This window comes from Hibiscus syriacus, unplaced genomic scaffold (genome assembly GCF_006381635.1).
Source record: "Hibiscus syriacus cultivar Baekdansim isolate YM2019G1 unplaced genomic scaffold, ASM638163v2 tig00110263_pilon, whole genome shotgun sequence".
Lineage (NCBI taxonomy): Eukaryota > Viridiplantae > Streptophyta > Magnoliopsida > Malvales > Malvaceae > Hibiscus > Hibiscus syriacus.
The window spans coordinates 633972-651055 of record NW_024062652.1 but is presented as its reverse complement, the minus strand read 5'-3'; the positions used below and the strand labels follow the sequence as shown (position 1 = coordinate 651055).

At 32.5% G+C, this 17084-nt stretch overlaps 1 protein-coding gene, 1 long non-coding RNA gene and 2 other non-coding genes across 4 annotated transcripts; 3 read left to right on the top strand and 1 right to left on the bottom strand.

Annotated features, from left to right (window-relative positions):
* The first annotated feature begins 7264 nt into the window (after positions 1-7264).
* Positions 7265-7366, top strand: LOC120115369. The gene has a single exon (XR_005515471.1). It is a non-coding gene; the product is annotated as a small nucleolar RNA snoR69Y (small nucleolar RNA).
* A 160-nt stretch (positions 7367-7526) lies between these two features.
* Positions 7527-7611, top strand: LOC120115370. The gene has a single exon (XR_005515472.1). It is a non-coding gene; the product is annotated as a small nucleolar RNA snoR53Y (small nucleolar RNA).
* Positions 7612-10226: 2615 nt separating this feature from the next.
* On the bottom strand, positions 10227-11031 carry LOC120115302. Its single transcript, XR_005515467.1, has 3 exons — positions 10843-11031; positions 10493-10632; positions 10227-10334 (listed from the first exon to the last, which is right to left on the bottom strand). It is a non-coding gene; the product is annotated as an uncharacterized LOC120115302 (long non-coding RNA).
* A 2139-nt stretch (positions 11032-13170) lies between these two features.
* Positions 13171-14753, top strand: LOC120115314 (putative receptor-like protein kinase At1g72540). The gene is made up of 3 exons (XM_039136046.1): positions 13171-13323; positions 14387-14477; positions 14596-14753. The coding sequence occupies exons 1-3, from the start codon at positions 13171-13173 to the stop codon at positions 14751-14753; spliced, it is 402 nt and encodes a 133-aa protein (XP_038991977.1).
* The last annotated feature ends 2331 nt before the right edge of the window (positions 14754-17084 follow it).

Sequence of the window (17084 nt, the reverse complement as noted above, 5' to 3'; positions counted from 1 at the left end):
GGGAACACACTAATGTTTACAGATATTATTCAGAGATCCTGGATATTCTTATCAGGTAGATAAACATGGATCTTCAGTTTACCGATAGAATGTCGGAAGTTAGAATCACTATTGGAAGAGTTTATTAGCTGACAGAATCATCAGTTATTCAAAATATGATTTATCAGGATCATATCTTATTCGAACAACTCCAGATAAATAACTCCCAAAACTAATGCTTGTTGACTGGTCAATTCATTATCCTTCCAGGGTATTTACTTTTTAATACAAAAAATTCTTATCCATAGATCATCTTCGGAATCATCGTTGAATAGATCTTAAGGAAATTAGCAGATATTCCAATGCTCTTTATTTCATTTCCATGCTTCCACGATATTATGAAATGTTGACATGCTTGATTTGTAGTTCATAATCCATAGGGCTGATACATCAAGTAAGTTCATCCGAGTTTTCAGGCTTATTCCAATCTCTTACTTAATCCTTATTTCTTGAGGTTACCGAGTTCATTTAGCAGTCAAGTCTATTTCAGTTACTTCGGGATTTTCTATAGTAATTCAGACGTTTCTGAATTTCAGATACATATTGTACTTCTGTTCAATTCAATTTGGTCTTCGTGGTTGATTTATCGAACAAATATCAAATTCTTAGTATTGAATGCGATCTAGAGTTGAGCTGAGCTGAATACTTCCAAAATTATCAACGAGCCAAACTTGAGAAGACAAACACACATTCAAGTGATATCTATGTTGTTCAGGTACTGACATATCATTAGCGTTGGTTAACTCACTTAAGCTGAATTCCTTAGCTTTTAAGTGTAGTTCAACACCCATGTTTATTTGGATTCCTTAATTAATCCAAGACATTTTCTTAATCTAGTCTATAAGGTCATTTTGGTGCTCAATGTTTTTCCATTCATTTCAAAGCTTGAGGATATCCATTTAATCTTGGGCTTGGCGATATTCTTCAGTTATTTCCATTATAGGGGTATTTTGGTCATTTTACTGATCCAACGTATTTCAATCCTTTTCTTCCTCCTGATCTTATTATTTAATTCAAACATATAATCTTTTCTAGTCCTTTCGAACAATTTTGAAAAAAGAGCACCCTCAAAAATTTATTCTTAACTCGCAGATTTTCAAGTCAATTGCCTTCTCAGAAGTTACTTACAGGTTATCTGGAATTTTTCTGTACATATACTCTTAATAATTAAATCCATAATTTATCGAGTTAAGTACGAATTTTTAAAGTACGAATTCTCAAAGTACTTTCTCATTCAGGGTCAACTCAGACTATTTTTACTTCTCAATGGCATTTTTGTAATTTTTTAACCAGATAATTTCGGTATTAACTCTTAACGAACATACTTATAATTTAGAGATCCTATGGTTAATTGCTTCCCCGAACATTCTTTGATCTTGAAATGATTCCTTAACAGACTTCTAATATCTTGCATAAACCCTCTTGGGGTTAAAAACTGGTTATCCAAATTTCCTAAGTAAAACTATTATTTCTATGCACATCAGCAGTTTCATCAGATTAATATGTCTTTACAACTTCTTATCCAACTTCCATGGTCAATTCTTGTCTTTTTACAATATAAGGGTATTTTTGTAATTTTACCTAATCGAAGTATTCTCATAATTTATCGCTTAAAACATATTCGATTCGAATCCATCCATAGACAAACAGGCATAATAGTCCAATCATATACATCCATGCATTTTTCCATTTTCAACAAGTTCTATAAAGCATAAAGAGGTAGTAATGTATTACATCGATTTCCGTTCCATACTGATCGACCATAAAATTCCATTTGAATGCCCACAATCTTAAAATCAACATCTAATAATTCCTCAGATATATATCAACAGAAATTACATTAGAAACGAAGCTTAATTGCGAAAACGGATCGAATCGGGTAATAAATCAGTGAAACACAGCTTACCGGGTTCGAATTTGGTGATACGGACTTCGGATTTGGATTCAGGACGTCGAAAAATGTCAGGATAGGTATACCCGGAAAAAGTCAACGGCCGTTCAATGGACGGTCAACGCTGGTCAAAGTTATGGTCAACGGTAGTCAACAACGGTCAACGTTCAACGATTTTATACAAATATGACCCTAACAGAAATTAATTACATATTAGGCACCATTTAAAAAATATTTACAAAACTTGCACCCGAGTTTTTTTCCCTGTTAACCGGTGCAGAACAATCCCTATGCGCCGTTCGACGTCCTCGAAGCCCCTATAAATCCCGAAAAAATTTCTAAAAATTATTTTATGGCATTTTGAGACACTTACCTAGCTCGGTTCACAATTTTGAACGGTGGAGAGCTCGATTCCGAAATATTGGAAACTTTGACTTTCTCACCCCTCCACGTGTCGGCGACGACGGAGACACGGAGGACATCGGTAGACTCGGAACGATGCAAGGAACACGATGGTGTGGGTGGTGTCGAAAATGGATGGGTGGATCGACGTGAATCGACGAAAAACCAACAAAAATTGAGTTAAAACCGATGATACTTCCGATTGAAATTAACAAAAAATGACGACGATACACGATAAAAGGTTTGAGGGTTTTTGTTCATATTTCGACAATGAACACGATGGTGGTTTCGGTTCGTCGAACTAAGGCCGGACGGTAAGTAGATCAGAGTTCAAAGGGGGTTGAGGGGAAAAGGAAAATGGGAAAAATCTGTAGAAACTGATCGGGGAAATGATATATTTTTCAACATATATGAAAAATGATTAAATTCAAGACTAGGTCACTGAATTTCCTGCACTTTATAAAATGGTCCGCTAACTTTGAAATTTTATAATTTAATCCTTAATTTCTTTTAAAATACCAATTAAATCCAATACTTTAAAATTACTAAAATTTAGCCCCTAAATTAAGGTGTTACACCACATAAGATTACCTCCCATCCTATAAAACGCTTTTATTGGACCTCATGTTTTATTGGGCGTGAAATGAATCAACTTTTTCAAATAAACTCATAATATTGGATAAAGATAGTAATAAATACATGAAACTCATTTTTTTTTGTAAAACACAAAGTTTGGCCTCACTTTTTGTAGAGCGCGAAGTAATCCTGCGTGGACAATTTGAGGTAATTTTTTTGTGGATAATTTGGAGTATTTTTCTATCTACTGTTGTTTGGGAGGTATTGGTCTAATAAATTAATTTATGGTTTTTTATATAATAACGCCAAGCTAAAGGCAAAAAAAATATAATGGAGAGTTAATCGTATATGATTAGGGTTGGTTATTTAATATGGATTAGACGGTTTCTGAATTGATTGAGTGTATTTTTTTATAAAAAAAAATTCAGATTGAATTGGATTAGTTTATTTTTTTTTAAATATAGTTAGGTCAAAAGTAAGTTTAAAATGAAAAATGGATTTGATATAATATTATAATTATCTTACATATATTTAAGGGTAATTATAATAATTTTTTTTCAATTATATAAAATTTTTAATTAAAATTTTATTTTACCTAATAAAAATAGATTATATATGTATATATTTAGGTCAAGACTAGTACAAGTTTTAATCTTAAATATTAGGTCCAGTGAAGATTCTCTTCAACCCAATTTGGACCGGATATAGTGGAGGATTTAAATTTTTGAATAAAATTTGAGTAGACTAAAATTCTGACACGTTGTTATGCATATATATTATTAAAGGAAAAAGATTTGTCTATATTAGTATAAAATTATAAATATATATTTTATGATTATAAATTTATGAAAATATATAAAATTTATTTAGTTGTAAAATAGTTGGCTAATTTTATTGTTTAGATTTGAGCAAATACATTTGACTAATCGGTCAAATTGCTCATTTTTATTCTTTTATATAGATTTTTTAAATCATGTGTTTTAAATTAGTTAAGAACACTTCAATTTTTTCTCCTATAGTCTCCTCTTCCTATTCTTTCTGTCGTAACCGTCTTTCGGTTGGGCCCCGGATTTGGGCTTCGACTTGAAATAATTGGGTTGGAGTCGCCACCGACCACTTTAAAACGAATTTAGGTGGGTCGGACACCATCTTACCTGATCTGCGTTGTACCAAAAATATGTCGGGTTCGGGAGTCGATTACGGTCAAGGAAGGATTAGCACCCTTGAACCGCCCTTTCGGTACCAATTAATTTACCGATTGTCTTTAATGGCGAAAATTAAAAATTTAAATTGAAATTTAAAAACCCAATTCAAACTACTTACCTTTGATCGATTGAACGAAGACCCTTAAAAAGATGAAATTGTTAGATTTGTAAAGTTGTGCAAAATCAACTTAAGATGGAAAATGCATAAATACGAAATAAATAAACAACATTAAAAAAAAATAAAAACAAATGATAAAGTAAAGGGAAATAAACAAAATAAATAGAATGATAAAATAAACAAAAATAAAATATAAAAAAAATAATAAACAAAAATAAAAAAAAACAAAGGAAAAAGTAATGGAGTTAAAATAGACAAACGTGAACAAAAATAAGATAAAAAGAAAAAAAAGTAAAGATAATATATATATATTCTAAAAAAATGAGAAATGTATATAAAAATGTAAAAAACAAATGGAAAAACCAAAAAGAAAAATAGAAGAACAAATAATAAAAAAAAAGCCAAAATGAAAAATAGTAAAATAAAACAAAAAAATAAAATATATACATAATAACAAAATTGAACCTTAAAAAACGAGAAAAATGATATATACATAACATTAATAAAACAAACAAAAGTAAAATAAAACAAAACAAAACAAAAATATATAAAAAAGGATCGAATTGAAGTAACCAGAAATCAGAGGGTTAATTTGCAAAATGCAAAAAAGCATAAACAGTGACCAAATTGAATAACTTGAAAATCCAAAGGCCAAATTGCATGTAGTGACCAGATTGTAAAGCGATTCAAACTCTTAGGGATGGCGGAAAGAGTTTAACAATCCTATAATTGCACAATGGTCCCCCGTATATAAAAGGTCCAAAAGACCAATGTTCAGTTCATTTCTCCCATTCTCAGAAATCTCATCTCTCAAAACGAGAGAAACACTCTCAGGCTCTTCCTCGGCCAATGGCCGGCCGCAACCCGACACCCCGGCCGCTGCGAGCGGCGGCCGGACAAACTGAACCTTAGTAAAATACTCCCTTTAACCCCGTACACCCAAATCCGAGACCTAAAACACCAAAACTTATCCCTACCAGCGTGGATCTAGGTGTAAAGTTTCGATTTTTACCCTTAAACCGTCGGTGTCCCTTCGTTTACCCAAGTTCTTCGGCTTTGTGGTTGGTTCTTTGATATTTTATGTGTGGCTGGGTCTTTTGTGTTTGTGTTGATGTGATATTTTTGGGGTTTTGCTTGCTTGTGTTGATGGCTTTTGTTTACTGTTGGTATCTTGGTTTGATGATGTTTCGTTCCAAAAAATGGTTCTTGGTTTTGTTGTTCTTGCGTTTGTGGTTCTTTCTCGTGTTTGATGTGTTGGTATTGTGGGTTCGTTCGTAGTTGGCCCCCCCTGTTCTCCGTTGGCCGTGGGTTTTTATAACCCCCACTGGCCGTTGTGAGTCCCGACGATCTCGGGATCGTGGTTGTTGGTTGACTGAGATCCCCGTGCATGTTGCACCGGTCACCTCGGGATGGTTCAGTCCCGTTGGTGCGGCCGGGAAATGCGCTGGCCGTTGATTGCGTTGATCTCTCGATGATGTTTGAGATTGCTTCTGCCCGTTGGATTGGGTCAGATCTAACGGTCCAGATCTGGCTGGACAGATGATATCTTAGGGTTTGTAATCCCTGATCTCTGAATGCGGCACTGTAACTTTAGGGTTTCCAGACCCTAAACATTACCGGCTGGATCAGGCCTAGTTCTCGGGCTTGTTTGGACCAGATTTGGACTACTGGACAGTTGACCCATTTGGACCTGAAAAAAATTAAAATAAAATAAGTAATAAAATATTAATAATAATAGTGATAATAAATAATAATAATAATAATAATAAATATAAAAACTATAATATATATATTTTAAAACCGTTTCTTTTAAAAATTAGATATAAATTTCCAAAAATATTTTTAAAAAATGTATAATTTTCAAAAAATATTTTTTAAAAACCATATAATTTTCAAAAATATTTTAAAAATTATATATTATATATTATATATTTTCAAAATGTTTTTTGAAAAATTATATATTATATATTTATTTTCAAAATGTTTAAAAAAACTATATAATATATATATATTTTCAAAAATGTTTTGAAAACTATATATTATATTTTTTTGTAAAAACATTTTAAACAAATTATATAATATATAAATGTTTTCAAAATGTTTTAAAAGCTATATATTATATATTTTCAAAATGTTTTCGAAAATATATAAATAAATAAATAATAAAAAGATATAAACGAAAATGAGTGTCTATACTTTCTAAGTCAGATTAAGATTAAATTTAGAATTTATATAAAAAAAAATTGGGTAAAGTACACAAATGATCCCCTAACTATATGATGTTGCTTTATTTAGTTCATCGACTATTAAAAATTACAAAATGATCTATTGGCTATAATATGTTGCTTTATTGAGTCTCTCGACTATTAAAAGTTACAAAATGATCACCTGACTACTCATTATATTTCAAACTTGTCATTTTTCTTTAAAAAATGACAATTGTTTGCGTTGGACGTTAACATATTGAATGAGATATGATAGTCGTTTGAGATTCTGATATTATATTTTATCTTATCACATTCAGTAGGTTAACATTCATCTCAGACTGCTACCAATTTTTTAACAGAAAAAGACAAGTTTGGAACATAATGAATGTCGGTTGACCATTTTATAACTTTTAATAGTCGAGAGACTCAATAAAGCAATATCCTATTAGTCAATGAATCATTTTATAATTTTTAATAGTCGAATGATTCAAAAAAATAAAATCTTAAAGTCGGAAGATACTTTATGTAAAAAAAATATTTGATACCTGCCTTTGTCATGTTATTTTCGGGTATAAATGTAATTAAAATAAAAGAGAAGGGTATTTATGGAAAAGGGAAACTATTCGGCCAGTAAAAAACCCTAGGTCTTCTCATCGTCTCCTTTAAAAGCCCTCGCTGCTCCTTCTCACTCGCCACTTTCATATGCGATACTCTGCTTTCCCTCTTTGATTCTTACCATTTTTGTTCTTTCTAATTTTATCAAACAAGCTTTCATATATATTTTTTAATTAGGCTTTCCTTGTGTTTCTCCTTTTTGTATCATTGAAAATTTGTCGATGATGATAAATGTATTATCCCAGCTCATTATGAGACCTTTCTGTAAGGTCTGGGAATTGATTCTTTATCCAACATTTATCTGAGTCTCTCTTCAATTTTCTCCTTTCTATGTATTTTAACCTCCAAAATCAACATCCTTTTGTTGAAGAATTATATGCTATCCTCTTACGTTTTTATTTCTATCAACTCCCAACACTTTCTGTTTTATATTCAAATTACTATTATTATTCATTTATTTGTGCTTGTTGAAGGTTCCCAATGATGCTTGAAACTTTCAAACCATGCTAATGCTGATAATCCAGTGATTATATTTTGATTTTTTTTTCTGAGGGAACTTCAATTTTTCTTTAACTGTTTATATTTTGCTAACAAGTACTGTACTATTTATGAAATTCGATTGATGAGAAACCTGTGAAGTTTTAGTTACCAATTAAAGAGACTAATTTGATCACTGGTTATCTTCCTAGCAAATGTTTATATTGTTATCCTTACATCTTTAGGTAAAATAATTGTTTTATTAAGAATAAGAAAAAAAAGATTTACTTTTTTTTTTGAGTTGGTTGAATTGAAATATTGAATATGATTTGATATTTAGATTAAATTGGGGGTTTGAAAGTAAATTACGCTATTGGTTACTCGGTTATAGGTAGGGATCCTTGATGAGCCTATGTTTGAACTCACTTGATCAAAATTAGATAATTGTTCGATTTAAATTAATTTGATTTTGAACACAAGTTTAATTTCTTAACTAGTTGAAATAAGTAAAATTTTTTAAGTCCACAAGTAATATATTAATTCTTTTTATATAATTTTTAGTAGCTCACAATGATTGGAGTGAATTACTGTTGATTTTTTTAATTTTTTGTATTGATTATGTGATCTTCAATTTTTTTTAAAGAATAATATCAATATGTTAGTTTGGTATATTTGTGAATTGTTAAGTTTTGACTCTTGCTTTGTTTACTGGTTTGATAGTTTTTTTATTTATTAATTTTGTTATGCTGATTTTAATTATCCATTTTGTATGATTTTGATATTTTTTATCATTTATTTGATTGTTCTTTTTTTTGTTTATTTTTAAGAGTTGAATTTGATTTTGTCTTAATTGATTAAGATGATATTTATTTGTTATTTTACTATTTTTTCTATTTTTGACCCTTGAAATTTGGATGCATGATTTACGTTTAGAGATAATTTTCTCATGATGCTTGACTTTAATCTCTTAGTAGTTTGATCTCTAATTGTGATTTATTTGTTGATGCAATCACTATTTATATTTATATTTTGTTTGAGTTTTTTTAATGAATTTTTAATCTTGTCTTAGTATGATGACTTTTGTTTGATTTTAAGTAACTAATTTTTTTATATTTATAGCTATAAAAAATATTTTAATTATGTATTTAGTGTATGTTTATATTATAAATCTTTATTTTAATTTTTTATAAATTTGAAGACTTCTAATTGTATAAAAAACTTTGTTTTAATCTACATAACATTTCGAGGTCTGTGCAACATAAGGTCTTCAACTTTTATACCTTTGGTTCAACAAATTGGACATAGCAATTCTAATAATTTCAATGTAATCAGTTCGGTCAGTTTTTTTTTTCTGTGTTGGACAAATAGCAACTTCAACACTATTCACTCTTGTATTTCAATTATTTTTCATGTTCCTAATATAATCATTAAAGATGAAATATGATCAGGCAGGCCTAACACCTAGAAGTCCACATGCAACATAAAAACTACACCTTATTCAACATTTTGCTTAATACATACATCAACACATTCACTACTAACAGCTTAACAAACCATATATTTCGAGCGCCGTGAACCCAACCATGGAGGGCTGCTGTTCAGAATTGCAGCAGCTTTATAAGATATCAACAATCGTTGACAATCACAGCCTTGAACAAACTTTCATCTTTTTGCCTTTTCTTCCTGAATCGTCATCCATTTCTAAAACACCCACTCTTTTTTTCCAATCAAAATAGTAAAATATAATTTCAAGGAATTGAAACTTGAATTTTTTTAGCTCTGATTTTGGGTTTTGATGTGAGTAAAGAAGCCAACAATCCCAACAGGATATAGATAATGTTGCTAAATATCTGCATGGTCTTTTCACTCGGGGCTCGACATTTGTAGATGGCAATACCAAACAAGAAGGCTATGACGTAATAACCAGAAAAACTATCATGCATTCAAAACACCTGCCTCAGGTAACCAGGGCAGGAAAGGGACAATCGGATTCTAAAACACAGCAAAACTTACCTTTCCAACTTATTCATGTCTGAACTTTTCTTAGTTGTGTTTGTTTCGGTAGAAAACAGAGGTTGACCACTAACAAATCATCAACCATGGGTAAAATAAACGAAGACAACAATGGATCGGGTGCTGAATTGGATGAAGATACTGTACAAGAACCACCTTTATTAGTAGAGGCGGACCCAGAAGCCTTCGTTAGGGGTTGTAAGAGCCCAGGGGTGGCATTTTTTAGGGGTGACATTTGGATTAGGGGTGACACTTGTGGAGGGATTGCTTGGGATATCCCGGGCACCATGGAGGTCCACCCCTGGATGAGGGGTTGCCTGGGATACCCCGGGCTTCATGGAGGTCCGCCCCTGTTTATTAGATTTCCTCTTGTGATGCAGGTAACCACTCGTTAAAGAAACGAAAATATATAAAGCAAATCCTTAAAACAAGGTAATGGTGACCAAGAAAGCTAGCAATGCTACTATTACTACACGAAAGGCGGAGAGAATGATGGAATCATCTTGCCTATAGACTTAAATGTCTTTCCGAGCAGCTGAGAAAAAGAAACAAAGATAACAAAATTTGCAGGTTAAAGAAGAGAACCAACAACCAAATTCTACATGTTTGGCAGACTCCAATAAAGAAAGAACTCATCGACGAAACTCATCATGAAACTTGGAGAAAAAATTCCAAAGACCATTCATTAATGACAACTCAATAAAAAAGGATATCTTAAATATATTGCCATGTTGTAGTGCTATATGCGCAACCATATCCAGCCCCACCCTCATTTCGCAGACCGGAGATACCTGCGAACCCAAAAACAACATCACAAACGTAATTTTGATTCAATAAACCCTCTTAAACATCATGTGAAAAATAAGAAACCAATATACCCTTCTTGTTTACACAAATAAATAAATATAAAGGCAGTGATGAATTTGAACAAAAAAAAGGAGAGAAATACCCCGTTCGTAGCCTCCATTGGATGTTCATCATCAATGTGACAGCAAAAGCCAACAATATCGAAACTCTGAACAAAAAGGCATTAAAATTCCTCTCTTATATCATCTTCTCCATCTATTTATTCAAACCCCATAAACACATCTGCATTTTGGACCCATTTTCAAACATTAAATCATTTTTAATTAAAGGCAAAAAATCTTCATAAAAATCTAATATTCCGTTAATAAATTTAAATCAATTTACTACATTCTCTTTCATTTTCAACCATACACAGAGAAAAGAAGATAAAATATTTATGTATTTAACCGAAAAATGGATGTACAAAAAGAAGATGAGATATTTAAAGCTTACTAGATCGTGATTGAATAGCTGATTGATATCTCTTAGAAGCTGAAGAAAGACAAACAGCCCATGAATCGGCATCCATTTCTAAAACACCCTCTTTTTTTTCCAATCAAAAGAGTAAAATATAATTTCAAGGAATTGAAACTTGAATTTTTTTAGCTCTGATTTTGGGTTTTGATGCGAGTAAAGAGGAGGATGCTAGTTAGGTATTTGGGTTTTGATGTAAGAAGGAAAGAGCCGTTTGTTGGACAGTGCGGCATTTTAATACAAGGTTGAAATAATTATTGTCGATTTTATTATCGTTTAAATAATAAAATCGATGGAAAATTATTTAAAATATTATTATTTTTATTTAAAATATTATTTTTTTAATATTTTCGGTAAAAGTGTCCAACAATAATAAAATCGATAGTCTAATAATATTTCTGGTCATTTTTATCAAATTCGATAAAACACTCAATAATAACAAAATAGATAACGCCTAATAATGTTTCTGGTCATTTTTTTATCGGTTTTGTTATTTAAACTATAACAAAATCGATAACACCTTTTTTTAACCGTATATTAAGGCTGTCACATGTGATTATTTCTTCCGTTTGTTTTATTCCTCTTGGGAGGTGAATTTCTTCGAGGAGAAAAGATTTTCTATCGATGAAGTACAAATATTTTGTAGAGTAATCTGAACCTCACTTTTTTACTATTTCACTCATTATACTTTTAATTTTATTGATTTAATCATTAAACTTTGATGTTACTTATGTCTTGATCACTCAGCCGTTAAATAATTAAAGGTGTTAGGACATAACACATGACACCAAAACGACATCATTTAAAAAAAAATTAAATTTCTAACAAAACAACTTCGTTTTGTATATATATAAAAAATCAAATTCTTCCTTCATTTCCTGCATTTTTTTATCTCTCTCATTTTCTTTAAACATGTTCAAATTTTTACTATTATTCATCACGACTAATCATCGTGTCGGCCACTGTCGATCGTCATTGACAAAAACTATAAGTTCTAAATTTTTTTACCAAACTCGTTTTGTCCTCTTGAATGTAAATTCAATGTTCATTTAATCTAAAAATTTCTTAAACTTCATGAATCTAGCGATGAATGGTTTGATTTTTTTACAATTCCAGCACTATCTCCATATTTTGACCTTTCACTGTCATATGAAGAGCAGTTTGACCCTTTTTGTCAATCCTAAAGCCAGTACTTGGATCCTTGCCGAGCAAAGATTTCACTACTTTCAAGTGCCCCATTCTTGCCGCTGAACGGCGGACGGTTTTTCCATTGTCCCTTGCAATTTTAGTAAGGTCCGAGTCTGTTTCTACAAGAAAATTGATCACCTCAATATGCCCTTGAGCAGTTGGCGGGAGGTGAGAGTGAGACGGTGGGAGGGGAGGAAGGGTGAGGGTGGGGTGCTATTGTAATTTGGGATTAGAATTTATAATTAAAATTTAATAATTTTATTTTAAATATTATATGTTATAATTAGATATTAATAAAATTACGTATCATCGTATATACTAATAAAATGAGTTACGTCATTGGGTTGTTAGTAAGAAAACATACAAATGATTAAAAAAGTCTAATATATAAAGTTGAATTATTAAATTGAAAAAATTAAAAATATAATGATTGAAATAGAAGAGAAAATAAAGTCTATTGAGTAAATTTGTAATTTACCTAATTTTCTATATTTTAGGGTAAACTACAAGAGTGATCACATACGTTTCACTTTTATACATTTTTGCTCACCAAATTAAGAAACATTAAGTTCTAGTCACTTATGTTATCATTTTATTAGTTTTGATCATTGAGACGTTGAATGTTGTTAAGTTGATGAAGTGTCATGTCAATAAAAAGATTGAATTTTCTTTTAACCCTGAAATTCAAATAAAATATTAAATTTTAGTTTTTTATAAATTTAAAAACGTTTAGGGATAAATTTTCAATTTATTCTTTTTTTAATATGTTTTTCTTCAATGCATTTTTTGTCGGCAAAAATCCTCAGATAATGTATTGAAATAAAAATTCTTTAGATATTGCTGTCGAAGAATTATTTGCTAAAATGAGTTATTACTACAGTAATCTGCTTGGTCGCTAGGTGGTCCAAACGACCTATGTAGGTCGCCATGCAAATTGAACGACCTGTGCATGTCGCCACTTAAGTCGCTTCTCTCTTCCGCCAACCTCACCATAACACCATCCCCTTTCCCCAACTCCAACTCCAACTCCTTTGTTTTCCCTTCTCTAGCTTCTTTTATTCTCTCCATAAAGCTTTGCAGCAATTGTTTTTCAGCTTTTGCATGCATGCATGCTTCACCATGCATTCAAGATGCCTGCAGCAGGGAGCTAATCACGTGCTGGCCATTCACGAGAGGGATTCGCCTGGAAGTGTTGGCGACATCGTTGGGAGTCGCTTGGAACGGCTGGCGACACCGTTGGGAGTCAGCTGGAAAGCTTGGCGACACCCTTTGGTATCGCATGGAAGGGATGGCGACACCACTTGTACTGTAGTATCATCCCCATTTCACGAAATAATTCTTTCGAACCATTATTTCACAAATTCTTTTTCCCAATACCATTATCTAGAAAATTTTGCCGCATTTTGTCTAAACCATAGCATTCCTTCATCAGCGTCGCACGCCCCCGTCAATAGGTTGTTCATCATCCCGTCTCCGGTCAATCTGACTTTCAAATACACTTCACAAGCATACTCGTACACTGAAACCCAAGATATTGACAGTGCAATCAAATTTGACGTGTTCTTCCACTTCAATGAGCAAAGAATACCATGCCGAAGAAAGAAAAAAAATTTACCCAAGAATTCGTTTACCGGTCAGCTTTCACCTAAGATAGAGAAAAGAAAAAGGCAACCAATCCGGAAAAAAAAAAAGAAGCTCGAGAACTTAAGAATAACCATGCCGAGGAAATATGAATGTCAACAAGAAGTAAATCTAGAAAGACTGTGTCTATGTTTCTTTTTAAAGAGCAAAAACGAAAAAAACCACAATCTCCTCCATTGATGCATTAAAGTTTAAATAGTTTGAAAAAAATAAAAGAATAACGAACAAATTAGAGTGCATCGAAATTAAAGTAGTAAAAAAAACCCTAAAGCAATACTAAGAGAAGGGATTTGATTAAATTTTATTTGAAAAAAACTCAAAGCAGCACTACTTGAATAACAAAGAAACAGAAAATTGGGCCTCATTCGTTATCGAAATTGGTCTGGTTTATGTCCATTCACACTCTGATTCATAACCAAAAGGAGCTCGAACTGGTAACTCATTAGTTCTCCAAAAGCAATCTCTGGGGTGAGGGTGGATTTGGACATGTTTACAAAGCTTCATCGATGACAATCTCATACCTGGTTTGAAGGCTCGATCTGTTGCTGTGAAGGTCCTTAATTTGGATGGCACACGGACAAAGGGAATAGCTGTTGATGAGCATTTATATGTTACCATTTCCATCCTATTCTTGGTGAATTCGTGTTGAATATAGTAAAATATGATTACTAATTCTGATATTTTTTTTTCACAGTCTGAAGTTGAAGCACCCTACTTGGTGAACTTAATTGGATATTGCTACGAGGATGGACACAGGCTTCTGGAATATGAATACATGGAATGTGGTAGCTTGGAACATCAACTATTTAAAATTTAGTTATGTTCTTCACCTTTTTTAACATTTGAATCAATATAATCTTGTTCTCAGAACTGATAACTTTATAATTCTTGCCTTTAATGCAGGATATGGTCCACCATTGTCTTGGCTAAGTAGACAGAAAATTGTTATTGGAACTGCAAAAAGCCTAGCTTTCCTCCGTGAAGAAGAAAAGCTAGTCATATATCGGGATTTCGAAGGACGAACTTTTGGTCCTAAGGATGGCAATTGGGGATTGATGTAATTCGGGAGAATACAATTCAGTAGGAAAAACCAAAATTTACTCAAATATTAGTAATCATAATATAATTGATCAGATGGACTAATAATGAAATCCATTACATTATGACACTTGGGGATATTCATGTTCATTAAATGCTATGGATCGGTTTGCCGTCAACTCGTCTCTACTTCTTTTAAGTGGTCAATCTACCAATCTTATTATTTCCCCTTCTGAGGATGCTGAGGTGTCAAAGGATTCTTTGATTTCAATATGTCCGTTGGTTATGAATTCTAATGGGTCTGATAACTTGTCTCCCCCTGGATCTCCACAAGTGCAGCCCGTCTTAGCTGATAGCATTCGTTCTGTGGGTGGCTCAGATGTTTTAGTTGTCCAGGATTCTTTTACTAATGTGGCCAATAGTTCCCAAGCTGGCCTTTTAATCGATTTTTTTCCAAGACTCTCTGGAAAATATCGATGTCTTCTCTAATAATGTTCCTAAGTCCGGTGCTGGTATCATTTTCCCTAGTACTAATTTGCATGTTGAACTTCAACCACATAAACTCCTCTTTCGCTTTCCCAATTACTACTCTAGGTCCTCTCAAGCTTCTCAAAGGCGTGTTGTTACTTAGGAGACTTGTCAAGGATCAGCTTGAGAAAAATCTTGCTCTCTCCCTTAATTTCGATGAGGTAAATCCAGCTCACACTTCGAACTCCATTCCCCTCATTCTGACTCTATGGAGGAGGCGATTGTTGTATGGGAAGTCATCAAAATTCTTGAGGTCTCCTTTAAAAGGGGAAGGGTGTGGTTTTGCAAAAAGTTTGTGAACTTGAAGAGGTATTCCACAAAGGTCTGAATTTTTTTTCGGGTTTTCCTTGGTATTAAGTTTTTCTTCGATCAATGAATCTTTCTATTATTTCTTGGAATGTAAGAGGGTTTGGTAGGTTAGAAGAAGCTAGAGCAACCCAAAATCTGACTCATTTTTATAATCCAAAGGTGGTGTTTTTTCAAGAAACAGGCTGGTCAACTTTAGCCACTCCTTGCTTGGAATGTAAAGGGGAATTTTCACTTGGAGTAGTAACAGGTCTCCCCCTAATTTTGTGCGTCTTGATTGTTTTCTTATATTCGTCGGTTTCTTAGAGGCTTTCCCCTTGTTCTCCAGAAATTACTTGCTAAGTACCTATCTGATCATAATGTGATTATACTCGTGAAGGATAACTTAAATTGGGGTCCAAAGCCCTTTAAGTGTTTTGATTACTGGTATGATGATCCAACCTTTGATGACACGGTTAAGTCGGCCTTGGTTCATCATCTAAAGCAAGGAAATCCCAGGATTGAAATTGGTAGATTACTTAAAGGGTCCAAGTTGACTATTAAGGATTGTTCTACAAAGACAGAGCATGATTTTAGGAGCTCTATCTCGTTCCTAGAAGGCAAGATTGGTGAAGTTGAAGCTATGATTATAAATGGAGACTGTAATCCTTCTCTTGTACTCGAATTAAAATCCCTCAAAGCATCTCTTTGGAGTCATTATAGGAATGAGGAGAGGGTTTGGCTTCAAAAATCCAAATTACGTTGGTTCCATAAAGGGGATAGAAATAAATATTATCTCAACTCTGGCTAGAAGAAAATTCAACTCGATAACTACTCTTACTAATGACGGCATGGTTATTTCAGATCCTTCCCTCATTAAAGCCTGTGTTTGACTTCTTCAAGAACTCTTATAACAACCCCTCTGCCATTAGTGTTGCTGATCTTTCTCTAAATTTCTCCAAGATTAATGTTGCTAGTAGAGCTGGGTATACGGGTTAAGGCCCGCGGGCTACCGTTTAACCCGCGATCCGTGCGGGCTTCGAGCCTAAAAAATTGAAGACCGTTTAAATTGCGGGCTTTTTAGCCCGGACCGTTAAACCCGCGAGTTTAATGGGTATAACCGCGGGCTACCCGCGAAACCCGCTAAAACCCGCTTAATTTAAAATTCATAAAATTTTAGATAAAATAAACTTAAAGAATTTTATAGAAAAAAAATAAATTACCTATAAATATGATGTTACTTATAACTATTGTAGTTCTTAAATTTATTAGGGCGTTAGTCATAATTTTACCGATGCTTGATATTTTTTTCATTTAAATATACATCATTATCATTTTGGTATTTAAAGATTTATTTTATTTAATTTTAACCTTTATTTTTTTTCATAAAGTATGTTATCCATTTTGTTCTTTAATTATAAAAAGTCACGTGATATTCTAATAATATATCATATGACACGTAATATTTGGATTAAAGATAAGAAAGAAAAGTAAAAGAAAAAATTGAAAATATACTTTTCAACTTTTAAAGACTTTTACAA